This window comes from Balaenoptera physalus (genome assembly GCF_965194825.1).
Source record: "Balaenoptera physalus genome assembly, contig: HAP1_SCAFFOLD_1164, whole genome shotgun sequence".
NCBI lineage: Eukaryota > Metazoa > Chordata > Mammalia > Artiodactyla > Balaenopteridae > Balaenoptera > Balaenoptera physalus.
Window position 1 is genome coordinate 121,297 of NW_028125630.1, and position 18,781 is coordinate 140,077.

General features: G+C 46.4%; 1 protein-coding gene across 10 annotated transcripts in view; it reads left to right on the forward strand.

Moving 5' to 3' along the window:
* LOC309653793 (uncharacterized protein) overlaps positions 1–18,781 on the forward strand; it is a 34,891-nt gene that overhangs the window by 14,877 nt on the left and 1,233 nt on the right. For 3 of the 10 annotated variants that reach the window (XR_014259489.1, XR_014259491.1, XR_014259494.1), the window contains 4 exons: positions 4,967–5,163; positions 6,840–7,066; positions 9,995–10,114; positions 17,582–17,801. Coding sequence is in view for 3 of the 10 variants with exons in the window: in XM_082478590.1 (XP_082334716.1) it covers positions 6,840–7,066; positions 9,995–10,009 (242 nt within the window). In the remaining 7 variants the exon portion in view is untranslated. Of the gene's footprint in view, positions 1–1,293; positions 2,388–4,966; positions 5,164–6,839; positions 7,067–9,994; positions 10,115–12,653; positions 12,928–17,581; positions 17,802–18,781 lie in introns of those variants that run through there. The other 7 variants (XR_014259490.1, XR_014259493.1, XM_082478589.1 and 4 more) reach the window with 4 other exon arrangements.

The window sequence follows — 18,781 nt, forward strand, 5'->3', positions numbered from 1 at the left end:
CAAAGTCATTCACATACAGACATTCCTATGTGCTGACAACAGTACACTCAGTTTCACTTATACGTGCATAGTAACATGCTCACAAACAGCAACACTTTCATGCATTCACTTGAACACAGATTTTCTCCAGTCATCACAAAGCTCACACCTTCACACACAGATACACTCAAACTCACAAGCATATTCTCATATTCACAAAAATACACTCACACGTTAACAAGCTTACCCAAATGAACAGTTACACATTCACTCACTCATGAAAACATGCTTACACATGCACTCCCTCAAACTTGCTCATTCACTCACACACACTCATATATGCTCACAGTCACGTACTCATACATTTCCCCACACACAGCACGTTCACAAACAGCATCATACTCATACTCTGACAAATGCATATGCTCACACTTACCATGAAGTTCACACATTTTACCCACACACATAGAGATGCTCAGATATACTCCCACACACACACTTGCACATTAACTCACAGCAACCTACTCCACTTTGACGTGCTCACAAACACACATTCACTCACACACACACGAGTATGCTAACATCCACGCACAGGCTCATGAATTCACTCATACATATGAGAAGTCCCATTTACTTCAACACACAAACTCATATTTTAATAGGCTCCCACGTTCGCTCTCACACCTGTGCTTATATACATGCGCAAGGTCACATTCACTTGCACGACCACGCTCACACACTCGTTTGCTTACAATAGCCGCTCACGTTTCACGAGAATGTGCTGACACACTCAGTCACAGTCACTTACACTTACATACTTACACTCATTCCCTCACATACACGCTAACATGCTCCCAACTAGGAATGTGCTCACACTCACCAAGAACCTCACACATTCACTCACATACACTCACAGATTCATTCATTCAAATACACTAATGGAGTTGACCCTTGAACGACACAGGGGTTAGGGGTGCTGACCCTCCACGTGCAGTTGAATACGTATAACGTATAGTCCGCCCTGTGTATATGAGGTTCCTCCGAATCCAGGGTTCTGCATCTGCGGATTCAAGTAATCGCATATCGTGTAGTACGGTGGTATTTGCTGTTGAAAAAATCTGCATATACGTGGATCTGCGCTATTCAATCCCCTGTTGTTTAAGGGTCAGATGTACTTTTAAAATGTCAGACACGGGAATTCCCTGGCGGTGTAGTGGTTAGGACTCGGCACTTTCACTGCCGTGGCCTGGGGTCGGTCCCTGGACGGGGAACTGACATCCTGCAAGCCGTGCAGCATGCCCCCCCCACCCCCCCAAAAAAATATCAGGCAAATAAACATGCGTACATTTTCACTCACACACACAAACATGCTCATATCCATGCACATGGTCACCTGTTCACTCCTGCATATGAAGATGCACAAACATTTACTTAATCACACAAATAAATTCCTATTAACACACTCATACTGTACTTGAAAAGGCTCACCCATTCATTCTCCAACACGGACATTGTTATGTAAAGTAGCCAAAGATGGCCTCTCTTTCCTTCTTCCAAGCAGGCTGGAACCCATTAGCTCAAAAGCCCGGCCGCACCAAACTCAAATTTTACACATTCATTTGCTTTGAATATATTCCAAGTAAGTAGATTTTAATCCATCCAGAGCTTGAGTGCTTTGCATGCCATGCAGAACTGCAGCCAACGCCTGTTAGCTATAGATAAGATCAAGCCTGTAGTTACGAAAGACCCCACACCACTGAGACCCCACACCACTGCTGGCCTTTGGTACTCTCCGATCCAGAGGCTCCCCATCATGCTACTGAGTGGTATCACCCAAACACACTAGTCCTCTCTCTGAGCCTGCTCTTCCCTGGCATTTCCCCTGCTTTTCTTTCCTGAGTGGTGCTCCCACACGGTAGCCTCTGGAAGTTCTCCTGTTGTTAAGACACTTCCCGTGCATGCAAAGCTGTGAAAGCTTCCTCCAGATAAAGGTCATCTTGTGCTACTGCCACTTTCTGGTGATACTTTAATCTTTGATCAGCCCCTAAATCCCTCGCACTCATTACTTGTGTTGATGAGGAAAGTGGAGGATTTGGGTGATAGTCAAGAAATCAATGTAGGGTCCACCCAGTCAGGAGGACTATCCATTGGCAGAACAATCCTGGACAGTCTTAAGTGGTTGGGACTCAAAATGTGGAACTCCCCCATGTCACTTTGGCATGGCGTTGCTCTGTGCTGTATTACACTTTATCTGTATTTATGGTGTCTCCCTGGGTGTCATTAGCCTGATCAAGCAGCAGCAGCAGTATTTGAGCCAACCCATGCCATTGTAACTGAGTTTTTGGGATCAGAGGCACTGGGCTCCCCACGAAAGATCAGCCCACCCAGCTGGGTCCCTCACTAGGCAGGTACTAGACGTTGTAAGACCTGTGGGCCCACATAGGAAAAGGGGAGGGGTGCGGGCCTCTGGACCAAGAGTGGGCTACCTCTGATCCCATAACAGGCTCCCTGTAGCTGGGCTGGTGATCTGGGGTGCTCTGAGGTGAGAGGACATCCTCATGGCCGGGGCGTGGCTATGGCAGGGAAATGAGTCAGTAAGTCAGAGGCGTCAGGCCGAGGCTGGTCTCTTAGGACATCTTTGTAAACAGCTAGCCTGTCTCTGCCGCTGTGTCACTCTGACCTGCTGTGGCAGATGGCATCTTTCTAGTCCCTTCCCCAAAGGATGTGGGCTAAAGCATTACTTAAAATGACTGACTGCACGGAAGTTAATATTCCAGCTGCTCCCAGGACTTGAAGGAGGTGGCTGTCTTTTTTGTTTTGTTTGTTTTTTTGGCTGCACGGCATGTGGGATATCAGTTCCCTGACCAGGGATCGAACCCGTGCCCACTGCAGTGGAAGCGCAGAGCCTTAACCACTGGACCGCCAGGGAAGTCCTGGAGGTGGCTGTCTTAATGAACACATGCTCCAAACCACAAGACGTGTCGGGCTCTGTTCACTGTTGTTTTTGCTTGGAGCCTTAACGCCTTTGGAAGTCGAGACAAATTGGAGAACCCTGGGAAAAGAGGTCTGGTGCCCTCTAGAAGGAAAGGCAGTGCAATACCATCCTGACAGTTATTTATCCTCTGTTTTGTTGGTAACCACTCACAAAGTAATAAATTATTGACAGAAAAGACAAAGTAGGAGGGCTAAGGAGGTGAGGTGTGTTCTCAGTTGGAGGAGGAAACATATCCTTTCTCTCACCCATCCCTGAGACCCAGTCTCTCCTTAGGGACGTAGCCTAAGAGCCAAATGAAAAAAGGGCTCTCTGGCTGTATAGAATCTGCTGGACAGTGAGCTCCACCCAGCAGGGAATGTAATTAATCAATTGACTGCCATAACATGGGATGCGAAAATGGTGTCCCTACTGAAGGATCTCACGCAATTAGTGCAGAAGCCAGGAATGGTCCCAGAGGAGGCCTTGGAGATAGATAGGTAGGTAAGTAGGTAGATACTTTGTTGATGTGGATTTTTATTTCTTAGAATGCTGCCCACCCTACGTTAGGCCTCATAGTGATCCTGGGCAAACTCTTAAAGGAAAGCCATTAGCCTCCAACAGCTGGGGATGTTGGGATGGGCTTAACAGGCGACAGATGGCATGCAGCGTGGTGATTTGCCAAGTCTCGAGGAGGCTGAATTTAGTCCTGAGTCGACCAAGTTGTTCCTCAGGGGGCGCTCGTGAAAAGTGTAAGTCCTCTTTCCAGGCAGTGATGGCTCATGCTGAGACAATTCAAGAGGACATAGCTGCCCTGGATTTAACAGAAACTCATGAAAGACAAACTCAAAGTCAAGTGCTGCCTGTTAACAATACCCCACCTGGCCTAAATCAAAATTACTACCCATAGAGGGATTGCCCCCTTCCTCGGTCAAATAAACCACTTAAAACCAGGCCACTCTTAAGCGTGAACCCTGAAATGAACAAGAGAGGTTGGTTGTATTGGACCCTAAGGAACAAGGAGCCCAGAGATATTAGATGATCTCTGGTAAATCTGTGGAGCAATTAAAATATTTACTAAAGTTAGATTGCTACCTGGCCAGGCTTTTCCTTCAGAGACAAGCTTACCTTCCACGTCTGCCCCTGACCTCTGCCAGTGGCAAGGACCTGCTCCCACATCAGGACCCATTGGTCTCAAAGCAGGCCTCTTCTGGCCGACAGTAGCCCTTTTACTACGTAAACTGTAAAATATTAACAACACTGGCTGGCTCTGGTGGACACAGGTGTCCAAAGCTCCCTAATCCCAGGAAGCACTCATACTTTAAAGTCCCGCCCCCCCACCCCCCCACCAGGAGATGACGGGCTTTGGAGGAGAATTAATTGAAGGGATAATTATCTGCTTAGCTTTTTCTTTTAACTTTTTGTGTGGCATGCGGGATTTTAGTTCCCCAGCCAGGGATCGAACCCACGGCCCCCGCAGTGGACGTGCAGAGTCGACCGCTGGGCCGCCAGGGAAGTCCCATCTGCTTAGCTTTTAATATGGGCTTAGTTTTGCTAAAAGACGCTTCTGTGCTGGTCGTTCTCTGAGACTCTTTTCCCTTTATTGGAATGGGCTTCCTCAGTCAGCAGGTGACCTCGTGAAACAAGCCTAAGGTTTTGATGCCACTGGTGGGCACTGGCCAGTTCACCTTCCTCTACCCGTGTAAGAGGTACTGACTAAAAGGAAAGCACTGAAGGATTATGGCCTGTCCTAGCTGACTTACTTAAAGAAAGGATATGGATTCCCACCTTTGAGTTCGGTGGTATGGCCTGTGCTTAAAGCCACTACTAATGAGTACAGGCTATCTGTAGACTAGAGAGAGTTAAACAAGGCTGCTCCCTGTATTAGAGCCCCTCTACTATATATTGTTCCCTTAATGAATGACATTCAGAATAACCCTGGTAAATGGTTCAGAGTCATAGACTGGGCTCACATGTTCTCTTTGTTAAATATCACAATTTGCCTTCCCCTTTGAGGATCAACAGTACACCTTTTTCCCAGTGACCTGTGGGGTACATGAATGCGCCCGTGATTGCCCATGGGATTTGCAGTCGGGACCTAGATGCCTGCTCGGCACGAGCCACGTCCTGCAGAGACTCAGCTCTGGCATTGTGTCGACGACATCCTCGTCACTGGACCTGGCCAAGACTCTGTGTCACACACCATCACAACTGTGAGTGAACACCTCCCTGAGAGGGGATGGGCAATTGCCCGCCATAAGGTACAAGGCACCTCCTAGTTTGTTAAATTTCTGGGCTATGTTTGAAACTCAAAAGGGTAAACTAGTCCCAACTGGGTAAAGGAAAAGCTCCTAGTGCTCCAGCCAGCCTCCCAGATTGGTAAAGGAGGCCCAACATTTGGTAGGCATGCTTGGATTCTGGTGCCAACCTCAAATATTTGCTGGCGCCCATCTATGGAGCCCCCCATAGGACCTCCGCTTTTCAGTGGGGACCTGAGCCACCACAGGCACTAGGTAAACTAAAGAAGGCTATCATTTCAGCTCTCCCACTAGTGCTCTGAGGGCAGGACTTACAATTGGAAGTTCCGGCCACCCTAACGTTCACTTACGGGAGCCACTGGACCAAATGTCCGTGGGCTTTTGGCACACGTGACTCCCAGACTCAGTCCCAAGGTATTGGCCAGTGGAGAGGCAACTTGTGGAGGTACACTGAGCCCTTACTGAAACTGAAGGCTTTACTGGAGCAGAGCCAGTTACGCTGTGGATTGAGATTCCTGTTATGTCCTGGGTAATAGCAGAAGCTCCCCGCAGAGCAACTGAGGCCTCTACTCAAATGATAATGGGATCTACTGGATTGAGCTAAACCTGGCCCTACTAGAGTGCTGCAACTCCATGAGAAAATCACCACATACCCTGCCACTGAAGTTAATTTACCGTAACCTCCCGGCCTTCTATACAGGCCTTCCATTAGTGTATCCATGCAAGGCACAGGCCTCTCCTCATATTATTGAGGGCTTGACAAAATAGCTTTTACAGCCCTTGGGACTGCCGCACAAGTTATACCGTCAGACCAAGGTTCCCACATCACTGTAAAGCAAACCAGCAATGGGCATTACAAGAAAACATTGCTTGGGTTTGTCACCTATCCTATCATCTTCCAGTAGCAGGGATCCTGGAAAGACATAATGAACTTTTTTTTTTAAATGACCGCGTAGCAACATATGATTATGGAAATCGATTTGGGTCCCAGATGATAGGGGTTTTGGTTTTTTTTTTTAAGCTTTTAATTAATTAATTAATTTATTTATTTTTATTTTTTTGGCTGTGTTGGGTCTTCGTTTCTGTGCGAGGGCTTTCTCTAGTTGCGGCGAGCGGGGGCCGCTCTTCATCGCGGTGCGTGGGCCTCTCACTGTCGCGGCCTCTCTTGTTTGCGGAGCAGAAGCTTCAGACACGCAGGCTCAGTAGTTGTGGCGCACGGGCCTAGTTGCTCCGCGGCATGTGGGATCTTCCCAGACCAGGGCTCGAACCCGTGTCCCCTGCATTGGCAGGCAGGCTCTCAACCACTGCGCCACCAGGGAAGCCCCATGATGAACTTTTAAATCAAGGGCTGTTGAGAGAACTTGGAGGGCAGTGGTCCTTCAAGTGGTCAGAAATACTGCCCACGGTCCAGATTATATTAAGTTCCTACCCCTCTGGCATAGCTACACCATATTTAAATTCACAACAAATGACGAGACCACCAGCAGAGACATTTCTGTCTCTGCTGGTGTACACATCCACAGCAGACACAACCCAGTTGTCAGTTTTCACAGACATGGGAGCCCAGGCGTTGCCATGCACCGAAAAGAAACTTTCACCTGGTACTTTCATCTTTCCTTTCTCCCTCATAGAAAACCCGGAGCTTAGCCACTTCCTTCTTGATCCTGATGAGAACCTGACGTGGACCAGTGATTCTGAAACCATCCTTAGCCTGTGTTCATTCGTCATCCAGTATAAGCCAAGCAAACTACCCGCCAATTTCTGGAGAAAGAGGTGTCCTTATCTGCCATCCATGTACTTTGCTCCAGTAAAGGCACTGTGGAGCCCAGGAGGTGGAACGAAACCTCTCCCAGACCAGGTAACCCCATGTGAACAATACCCAGGGACAATCAGGTCCCCTACTGATGGCTACAGGTGACCTCCAACCTTAATCCCTACCCTGTTTGTATGCCCCTTCTTACCTGAGGAGTTACTGCCCTTGCCAGTGTTGGCTGTATGTCTATTGGTGGTTCACCCAGCCCTAGTAATCCACACACTACTGTTGACAGGGTCTGTTGGAAACAGTATACCACATGCACACAACAGGGAGTCTTACAACATAGGTCAGATTGGGGACAATGGGAGCCACGCTGTTGGCTATTCAGGTTGGTCAATCCTACTGACATGACCACAGATACCAACACTGAGGCTAGCGACCTTCTCATGTCTCTTCTACTACTAGCAACACCCATCCTGGCTAAAAGCTAGACTCTTTAGATAACACTTATGACTCGTAGATGCCTTCTAAACCCTCAGGGCCAACTTTCACCTGAAATCAGAAGAAACCCAATGTTATGAAGTAGTGCCATTAACCAAATAGAGCCACTGTCTCTTGAGTCTTATTTAAGGCGTGCCCAGGGATAGTATGCACCCAGTAGTACAGCCAGCATGCTTGTGATCAGTGTAATCATATTAAAAATGCTGTAATGCAGAGCCATACCGACAAACTCTATGGGGTTACAATTAGATAAAATTATAGCTCTTACTAATCCCTGGCATAATGATGCATGTAAACGCTGCCAAAAACGTATACCTTAACAACGATTGGTCTCTTTTCTTAGTAGTTATAACGATTTCTCTCTCTCTAGTACAAGTCCCATGTATTGAAGTTTGCACTAAAAGAAATTAAGTGACCAAGGGCAAGTTATCATGAATTTTCCCCCGGTTGGGAAGTCATATTTTACACACACACACACACACACACACACACACACACACACACACACACACACACACACACACACACACACACACGGAAAGGAATGTATACAACATAATACCCAGGACAAGGCATGCCTAAAAAGTCAGGAGCTTCATCCAGTTTGGGAATTCTTTCCTAACCTAACCTTCTTACAATACCAACTTCAAGATTTACATCACACTCAGTGGGACTGGGTTCTTCAACAGCTGCAACACTTGCTGCCCACAGTAACCAATCATAGCTTTTGGGTGTGACAGCAAAGACAGTTCTCATGAAAACATATTTGATCCCATGGAGAAATCTAACCAGTCTCTACGTGGGAGTTTTTCCATCCAAATTGACAGCTATTTGCTTATAACAATTACAAAATTTGTCAGGTTTACCAAGACCATCGTTAGTAAGCACTTGGGAAAGACTTGAGGGAAATTGCATCCCAATGTTACTCTTCTGGGGGATCTTAAAACATACACATCACATCTTACAGACCAATAATGAGAAGCCCAGTAGCAAAGGTAATCTGGGAGGAAATCTATTGGTATCGTTACATGACCACCTCCCAAGAGGCCACCTCTCTGAGGCTGTTAAAGCTATACAAACAGCTGCCCAAGAAAAATTTCCCCTAGAATGGAAGCAGTGGAACAGGTAGTCCTGCACTGAAGTACAGCAGCCTTGTGATAAACAGGGAAAGAAATGGGCCAAATGTACAATCTGTTTTTGAGATCACTTGGCCCACCCGGCTGTTTGTTACTAGTAGTTGGCAGGAAACTCAAGCAACAATAACACCACTCTGAGCTAGAAAGCACATACATACAATTGCCCACCAAAACAAACCTGCATGTTGCCTTAGTCACAGCAATGTATAAGATGGCAAATTTAAGCACATTCTGCTTACACAGTCATTTATTCACACAAATTTGGTCACATATTCACTCAATAGAATGAAGATGCCCACACATTCGCTCACACACACACGCACACTCAAGTATGCTCACATGTAAGACTCACACATTCACTCACATGCACACATTGAACACAACTCACAAACAGGCATGCTCACATATTCACTTACCCACAAACATGCTCACACACCATGAAGTTCACACCTTCACTCATGCATATGGATACACTCAGATAACTTCATACACACTCACATGTTCACTCATTCAAATGTAATCAAACATTAACAAGCTTACGCAATCAAACGAGCTTAAAGATTCACATGCACATGCTCACACACTCACTCACAGGTTTACTAGCACTTGTAGATACCCTGGTATACGAACATGTATCTACATGTTCAGGCACCCAGATATATTTGAAATACCATGTTCACATACATGACAGTGCTTATGAATTCACTTGCACACATGAATATGATCGCATACACAAGATCACTCACGTTCCTTCACAGGCATCAACACACTGACACATTCACTCCCACACAATGGCATACTTGATGTTAATGGGCTCACACAGTCAACAGTCTTACACACTGGCACACTTGTATTTGCTTACATGGACACACCCACATATTCACTTATGCACGCACATTTGCCTGCTCACAAGCAAAAATACCCACATATTCACTCACACACAGATATGCTCTCACTTTATCATGCTGCTGGCAGTCAATCATCTGTGAATGTCTTTACACATTTATTCACCTACAAACACACTCAATACCTCATACACATGAACACGCTCACACAGTCACCCACAGATGAACACCCTCAGATAAGGACATGCGTATATATTTATTCACTCTTAACGTCAAACAAATTTACTCTCGCACAGAGACAATCTCACATGTACTCACAAACACGTGCTGATGCTCATCAACAGTCACACGTATGAACTTGATCACACACACAGTCATACTCAATATGTAAATATACTTACGTGTTAAGTCCCCAGAGTACCTGGTCCCACATATGAACATGCTCCCACATTCCCGACAGAAATTATTATCCCACATACGACACACTCAAAATTCTATAACCTGTTCTAAGTTTCTGGGTCTCTGCCAACCCTATTTTGCCTTTCCAGCTGGCTCACTATTAAGCTGTGCCTGTAGAGATTTCCTGAGAGAGACAAGAAGTCTGAAGGAAGGAGAATCTACTATGTCTTCTCTCTGTTCCTGTTCCTCTCTGTATCACCCCACTAAAGGTAAGAATAGTCTTTCAAATGAATTTTTTTAAGTTATTTATTTTGTTTTTATTTATTTATTATTTTTGGCTGCGTTGGGTCTTCGTTGCTGTGCATGGACTTTCTCTAGTTGCGGCGAGCGGGGACTACTCTTCGTTGCGGTGCGTGGGCATCTCATTGCGGTGGCTTCTCTTGTTGCGCAGCATGGGCTCTAGACGCACGGGGTTCAGTAGTTGTAGCACACGGGCTCAGTAGTTGCGGCTCGCAGGCTCTAGAGCGCAGGCTCAGCAGTTGTGGCGCGCAGGCTTAGTTGCTCCGCAGCATGTGGGATCTTCCTGGACCAGGGCTCGAACCCATGTCCCCTGCGTTGGCAGGTGGATTCTTAACCACTGTGCCATCAGGGAAGCCCTCAGATGAATTCTTAAGAAGAATTCTTTTATATGTCTTTTATATATATATATGATATGTTCTTGATCCTTTCATCTGCCCAAAACACTTAGGTTGTCTCCATTCCTTGGCTATTGTGAATAATGCTGCAATGAGCATAAGAGAGCAGAGCAGAAAGCACCTCCTTTGGATCTGTTTTCAGGAGTGGGATTGCTGGCTGATCTGCTAGTTCTATTTTCAATCTTTTGAGGAACCTCCATACAGTTGTCCATAGTGGCTGCACCATTTTACTTTCCCACCAACAGGGCACGAGGGTTCCTTTTTTACCACACTCTTGCCAACACTTGCTATCTCTTGTCCTTTTGATAATAGCCATCCTAATAGGTGTAATGTCTTAATTACAGCTTTGATTTGCATTTTCCTGATGGTTAGTTATCTTGAACACCTTTTCATATACCTATTAGCCAGTTGTATGTCTTCTTTGGAAAAATGTATATTTGGACCGTGTGCCCTTTTATTAATTATTTGTTGGTTTTGTGTTTTTTTTTTTTTTTTTGCTGTTGAGTTGATTGAATTCCTTATATATTTTGCATATTATCCCCTCAACAGATAACATGATTTGCAAATATTTTCTTCTGCTTCATAGGTCAGTTGCCTTTTCCTTTTGTTGATTGTTTCCTTTGCTGTGCAGAAGCTTTTTAGTTTGATGTAGTCCACTTGTTTATTTTTGTATTTGTTGCCTTTGTTTTGGTGTCAATTCAAAAAAAAAACATTGCCATAACCTATGTCAAGGAGCTTACCCCTGTGTTTTCCTCTAGGAGTTTTACAGATTCAGGCCTTACGTTTAAGTCTTTAATCCATTTGGAGTTCATTTTGGGGTATGGTGTAAGATAAGGGTCCAATATAGTATCTTTGCATGTGGATATCCAGTTTTCCCAGCACCATTTATTGAAGAGACTCTCCTGTCCTCGTTGTGTGTTCTTGTCAAATAGTTGAGCATATATGTGAGGGTTTATTTCTGGGCTCTATATTTTGTTCCGTTGGTCTATGTATACATCTGTTCTTATGCCAATACCATGCTGTTTTGATTACTATACCTTTGTAAAATAATGAAATCAGGAAGCATGATGCCTCCAGGTTTAGGTTTGTTATTTGGGGGGTGGTTCATCAAAGGGTACAAATGATCAGTTATAAGATAAATACATTCTAGGGATCTAATGTACGGCATGCTGATATAATTTAAGATATTGTGTGGTATGCTGGAGACTTGCTGAGACGGTAGATCTTAGTTTTATCCCACACACCACCCCCAAAAAACCTTTAGCTATGTGAGGTGATAGATGTATTAATCGGTTTCACCGTGGTAATCATTTAACAATGTATACATACATCAAGCATCACACTGTTCACCGTGAATATAGAAATTTTATTTGTAAATTATACTTCCATAAAGTTGGAGGGGATGGGAGGAATGTGTGTCCTGTTCACATGGAAAAAATTAATTACTCTAAACTGTCAGAGGTAAAGCACAGGATTTGGGTTACTAGAAGAATACATTTTAAGTCAACTGTCTTCAATAAACTCAATGAGCGAAAGGAAACAATGATCAAAGAACTAGGAAACAATGAGAAAGATGTATCACAAAGAGACAGATATTATAAATAGGGACAAAATAAAAGTTCTTCAGCTGCAAAGCACAGTAAGTGAAATGAAAAATTAATAAAAGATGTCCAACAGCAAATTTGACCAGGAGAAAAAGAATCAGCGAGTTTTAAAAGGTTAGTTGAAATATCCAGTCTCTGGAAAGGAAAAGAGGAGCAGAAAAGCAAAGAATGAAGAATAATGAGCACAGCCTATGAGACTTATGTGCATCAGCAAGCTCACCAATGTACACATAATGACAGTTGCAGAGGCAGAGGAGAGAGAGAAAGGGGTAGGAAATCATTGAAGAAATGATGCCTGAAAACCTCCAAACTCGGAGTAAAGACATGAATCTACACACCCAAGAAGTTCCACAAACTCCAAGCAGGATAAAATCAGAGATCCCCACCTAGGCACACCATGATCAAATTATCAAAAGTCAAAGACAAAGAGTGAACCTTGAAAACAGCAATAGAAACAACTCCTCACCTACAAGTAATCCTCAGTAAGATTTGTGCCCATTTCTCTACAGAAACCATAGAGGACAGCTGGCATTGGAATGACATATTAAAAGCGTAGAACAAATGAACAAAAATACCCTTTCAACCAAGAATTCTATATGTGGGGAAAACGAAGGGGAGTTAAAGACATTCCAAGACAAACAAAAACTGAGAGAGTACATAGCTAGTAAGCTTGCCCTACAGAAAGTACTAAAAGGAGTCCTTCAGGCTGAATTGAAATAATGCTGGGCACCTATCTGAAGCAATATGAAGAAATAAACCACAAAGGCCAAGGTAACTACACAGGTAAACGCAAAAGCCAGTATTGCTGCACTTTTGGTTTATATCTCCTCTTTTTGTTCTCATATATGATTGAAAATACAAATGTATAAAGCATTAACTATAAATCTCTGTTAATGGGCACCAAATATACAAACATGCCATGTGTCACCATAATTAAATAAAGAAATGTGGCAGAGCTGGGGAAAAGCAGAGGTTTTGAATACTATTGCAACTATCTCTGTATTAATACAAACTTGATTATTATAAAGTTAAGATATTAATTGTAACTCCCAGTGTAACCACCGACACTGCCCCCACAAAAAGCTCCAGCACTATAAAAAAACTAAAAAAGGTACAGAGAAAGGAGTGATAAAGAATCACTTTGTACACTAGCAAAATGAAATTAATAACAGAAAAATACAGTAATTGAGGAGTGAAGGAACAAAAAAGGCTGACATGTGGAAAATAAATAGGAAAAGGTCAGGAAAAGTCTTTCCCTGTCAGTAATCAATACAATAACCATAGATAAAACTGTTCAACGAAAAGACAGCACAAGTGAGTGAACTTCAGGCAGTCAGTCACCTTAGCGCTGGATGCTCTGGCCAACAGTTAGCCCCGTCTGCACATTTTCATAGACAATCAGGCCATTGTCGTTGGTCTGGCTGTCTGGTCCGGCCCATGGCAGCAACGACGTTTCCTTGTGTAAAACTGTCCCCTTTGGGGTAAAGAGCCCTGGGAATCTCTTGGCCCACAGACTCCCAAATTATAAATCCAGGTCACACGTGTCTCTGTATATACTAAAGCCACTATGCAGGGCTTTGCCAAGACCCTCCTTCTTGGCTTTGGAGTTCCGGGCCTTATTGATGGTGACCGAGGCATGCATTTTACTTCTCAGGATACACAACGCTGGGCTCTTGAACGGCATTCAGTGGACCTTTTGCCTCCCTACCCGGCCTTAGGCTGCAGGACTCAGAGTTCCAGAGTGGCTTACTTCCACAAGTTCAAATTCCATTACAGGAAAATGGCACGTTTCAGTCGCCAGTCACACGCCAGAGGTGAATTGTAGTATAGCGTCTGACTGCATCCTTTGATGTTTGACTGCTGAGGGCTTTTAAACGTCAACCCTCCCTCTTCCCCAATGCCCCACACTCTCTCCTTTGGCGCGGTTGTAGGGTGGAGGGGAGGAGGAGTGGGCGTCAAACTACACTAGCTACTGCCAGCACAAGGGAACTGTCATGCTGGCCCCATCCACGAATCACAGTAGAACTCCCAAAGCAATTTCGTCCTTTCCTGACTCTCTCAAGTCTTTTTTGGAGCAGCTTGAAAAGGCTACCCTGCTCTCCCCCCAGAAGCCTCCTCATGTAAGGAATACACTTTGCATCGCGTCTCGGTAGTGTGTGTGTGTGTGTGTGTGTGTGTGTGTGTGTGTGTGTGTGTGGTGTCACCAGTCTTGATTGACCTTTGAACCCAACTTGGGGTAGGGGTCCATACTGACTCAGGGTGGCAACAACAGCTCTTCTCGCCAACCTTCCCAGGAGCGCAGGGCAGAATGTGTGCTTCCCATCCGTGAAACGTTAGGGTCTGTCAAATTAGATGTCCTGGATCCCAAGGCGGTGTGCTTACTGGAAGTAAGGGACATAGCTTATGTTCTCCTGAACGTGAAGTTACAGCTAACACCCACTCTTGCTTCTGTGCCCAGCGACAATAGTAAGTGGGATTAGCATAAAATAGTTGTCGATTTCTTCCTCGTTTTAAGCATTCGTTACCCTTGACCACTCGGCTAAGTGGGGCTGAGTACAACAAAAAGTCTCGGACTGTTGACCGAGAAATCATTCTAGGAAGCCTGCCCTGTTAACGTGTGCCGTGCTGTATTAGTCTGCTCAGGCTGCCCTAATAAAATGCCATAGGCTGGGCGGCTTAAACAAGACATTGGTTTATTTCCTACAGTTCTGGAGGCTAGGAAGCCCAAGGTCAGGGTGCCAGCATGGTGGAGTTCTTGGTGAGGGCCCTCGTTTTGGCTTGAAGATAGCCGCCTTCTTCCTGTGGCTTCACGTTGGGGTGGTGGGCGGAGAGCACCATCTATGGTCTCTTCCTGTAAGGGCAGTAATCCCAACGTGTGGACCGTAGCCTCCTGACCTTACCGAAACTGAATGACCTACCAAAGACCCAGTCTCCAAATACCATCTCCTGGGGGCGGGGTGGGGTGGGGGACGGGCTTCATCGTATGAATTGGGGAGGCAGGGGATGTACACACTCCAGTGCAGAGCATGTGCTCAGCCCAGTCTTTGAAAGAAGTATCTCTCTCTGTCTCTGTCTCTGTCTCTGTGTCTCTCTCTTCTCTGTCTCTGTCTCTGTCTCTGTCTCTGTGTCTCTCTCTTCTCTCTCTCTCTCTCTGTCTTCATTTCTTGGAGGCTGGAAATGAATTGGGGAGCCCTGATGAAACACTGTCCGGCTCCTGTCTTTACTGCTTTCTCTCCACTCTCCATTCTCACTGCACCCATATCGACTTTGTATGTCCTTTTCTAAGTAGCTTTAACAGCATTAAAACCTCCAAATTCTCTTGCTCTCTCTTGTGGGAGGTTTTAAGCATTGCTGAGATTTGATCTATACACCTTCTCTCTCTCTCGTTTTTGAACTAAGTGTGTCTCAGTCAGCGTGAGCTGCCCCAGGGTGGCAAATGGGGAACACATGCAGGTTCTCATACCCCAGGGCGCCGCCCTATAGGGACACTGTAGCTTTGCTCTTGCAGTGGTGGAATGAAAAGGAAGGGATTCCTGTGGGCTCACCGAGGCTCAGGGTGAGCTGGGCCTTTAAGGCTTCCAGGGAAGCTGAAGACCTTGGTCACTCATTGGACGGCGGTGCTGTCAATCCTTGGCTGCTGGCAAATGAGCTTAGAGCCGGCGCTGGAGGAAGTGGCCCTTGGTTGACCCTTCCGAGGTCCGCCTCCCGTCGCCAGCCAGTCAGGCTCTTTCCCGCCCTGTGCGCAGCGGCCTCGGCGCAGTCTCGGTGGGGCGCTCCACAGGCCGGCGGTCTGCCCTTCCCGTGGCGGGGCCCCCAGAGGCATCTTGGCAGACCCTTGTCCCCTGTGCAGCCGGCTTCTCTGTAACCCCCACCCCGTGCCGGAGGCCCCGCTGCCAACATCATCCCCTCCCTCAGCGATACTCAGCCCGGCGGCCGCCATCTTCCCCGCGATCTTCACTGCAGCCCGATCCGTGTGTGGCGCGTCCCTCCTGCCATGTCTGCCACAGAGGAGCGAGGGCCGATCCCAGGTGGCCAGGCCGGAGCTGGTGGCGGGGCGGGTGGCGACCCCAGTCCCCTCGGGGTCCGCGCATCCCCTTCGGGAGGGATGGATGGAGCCGACGGGGCCGCGGCCCTTCTGGCCTCCCTGGGGCTCTCCAGAGCCCTTCACGGGGAGGATGGTGGGCAGGAGGCCGCCCAGGCCGCAGTGGAAGAAGACTGGGATGTAGAGCTGGTGGAGGAGGAGGAGGAGGAGGAGGAGGAGGTACAGTTTGAATTAGAGATCGAGGACCAGGAGGAGGATGAGTATCAGTCAGAAGAGGGAGACGAAACTGAGGAAGAGGTCGAGGAGGAGGAAGAGACAGAAGAGGAGGACGAGAATGGGCTCGAGGGCGCGGGAGTGGTCGCGGGCCACGGGCCCCCCACGGCGCAGTTTCAGTCCCTGTTCCGGGATCTGGTCCATTGCCGTGTGCACCACAGCCACTACAACGACCGTGTCCTGGTCGGGCCCCACGCCGGCCGCGTGATGGTCAGGCGCCGCTCCCGACGGCCCTCGGACCCTGCAGAGGATGCCGCGCCTCCTCAGGAGCAGGAAGGCCTGCGAGAGGCAGGTGAGGTCTGGCGGGGCGAGTACCAGGCAGAGGGCACCCCGCCCTGGGAGCCGCAGGAACCTGCAGAGGGGGCGGCATCCCAGAAGGCAGAGGAACCGGCGGCGGAGGCCGAGTTCTGGGCGGACGAGGTCCTGGCTGATGCCTCCGAGTCCTGGGAGGCTGGGGCGTGTGGACCTGACGACGGGGCCGAGGCTGGCGAGGGGCGGCCCAGTCCCCAGGCCCTCGCAGCCCCTGCTGGGGCATCGGCCTGAAAGGCAGGCCGCGCTCAGCGCTGGCCTCTGGCGGTTAAGCAGCGGGTCAAAGCTCTCAAAAACCTTCAGGCACGATATGCACAAGTAGAAGCCCAATTCTCTAAAGACCTTTATGATCTTGAGAAAAAGTATGCTGCTTTCTACCAACCTAGGGGCAAACAAATGGCATACCTCACTTTTGGTTGACGGGCTTCTACAAATGCAAAGATTCCCAGTAGGATGACCTGAGAAAATGATGAAATGGCACAGGGGCACTTTTCAGTGGTTGAGGAATCAGTGAGCTTCGCGGTAGAACTTGTCTTTAAATTGGGTGAACATTTTCCAGTGACATTCTGGCAGAAACATACAAAAATGCTCTGAGAAGCAAATGATTTTGATCCCTTCTCCAAAGGGCCAGAAATAATCAGCAGCACAGTGTGTGAGATCTACTGGAAAGAGGGGGAAAATGTTGTGAAAACTGTCAAGCAGCAGAAGTGTGAGGCCCATGGAAGTGTTGTGTCAACCAGTAGGAACATGTCCAGCTCTTCTTTTTATTTATTGATTGATTTATTTATTTCTTGACATATTTCTCTTCTCCAGAACCTCCTGAGGGCAGAGAACTAGGTTCTGCTGCTGATTTTAAATCGGGAAATGTTTCCCACCACCTTGTGATGCCAAAGTCCGTATCATTCGACACTAAAGAAGAGAGTGCACATCAGTATGAAAATGCTGAGGAAGAGAAAGAGGATGGAAATGAAAAAGCAGAAGAAGGACCCAAAGTGGATACGGTCTCAGCAGAGGGCAGCTCTGGAGAATACAGGTATTATTGTATAGTGCAACCATTCCTGACATATACCTGTTACTAACAGCTTTATGTTTTGTTTTGTTTTGTTTACATACTTAATTTATTTTTGGTTTATTTTTTTAACATCTTTATTGGAGTATAATTGCTTTACAGCGGTGTGTTAGTTTCTGCTTTATAACAAAGTCAATCAGCTATACGTATACCTATATCGCCATATCTCCTCCGTCTTGCGTCTCCCTCCCATCCTCCCTATCCCACCCCTCTAGGTGGTCACAGAGCTCCGAGCTGATCTCCCTGTGCTATGCAGCTGCTTCCCACTAGCTATCTATCGTGTTTTTAATTTTTTTTGTAAAGTAAATAAGAAAAAATTGTTGAAATTTAGTTTTGGAAAAACGGTTTAATGTTACTAATGGACTTGTATTCTAGATGATATAGAAGGAAGTGTGTTCTGAAAAGTATTTCATTTGCAGCCGCAAGTCCTTTGTCCTGTAGCTTTAAGACTACTACAGATGGGAAATTTATCAGACCTGGAAATAGAGACCTATATGTTTTTAGAGGTCTAAAATATAGAGACCTATAGTTTTAGAGAATGGTCACCAGAAGAAGCAGCTAAAGCGAGTAAGCTGTGCACTAGCTGTACCTTCATCCCCTGGCCACAGAAATGGAGTCTCTCGGAATAACAATGCCTTTGAGAAGGTGACTCCTTACAAAGTAGTAAAAAGTTAAGGATTTCACATAAGACTGCATTTCATGAGTAGTTCACAAATATTAGTTCGATTGAGATTTTTTATTCAAAAGAAAAGAAAATTAGCCATAGTAAGATTATTGGCTATCCCTGAGTCGGTAATTCAATCTTAGTTTCTCCTTCCTCTACCCATTCGTCTTTTCCTTTCTCTGTCTCATCTCTCTCTCTCTCTCTCTCAGTATCACGCTCTTTCTTTCTTAATTTTCACACCTGTGGATGTTTGATAACAGCCTCATTCTCATTTTACAGA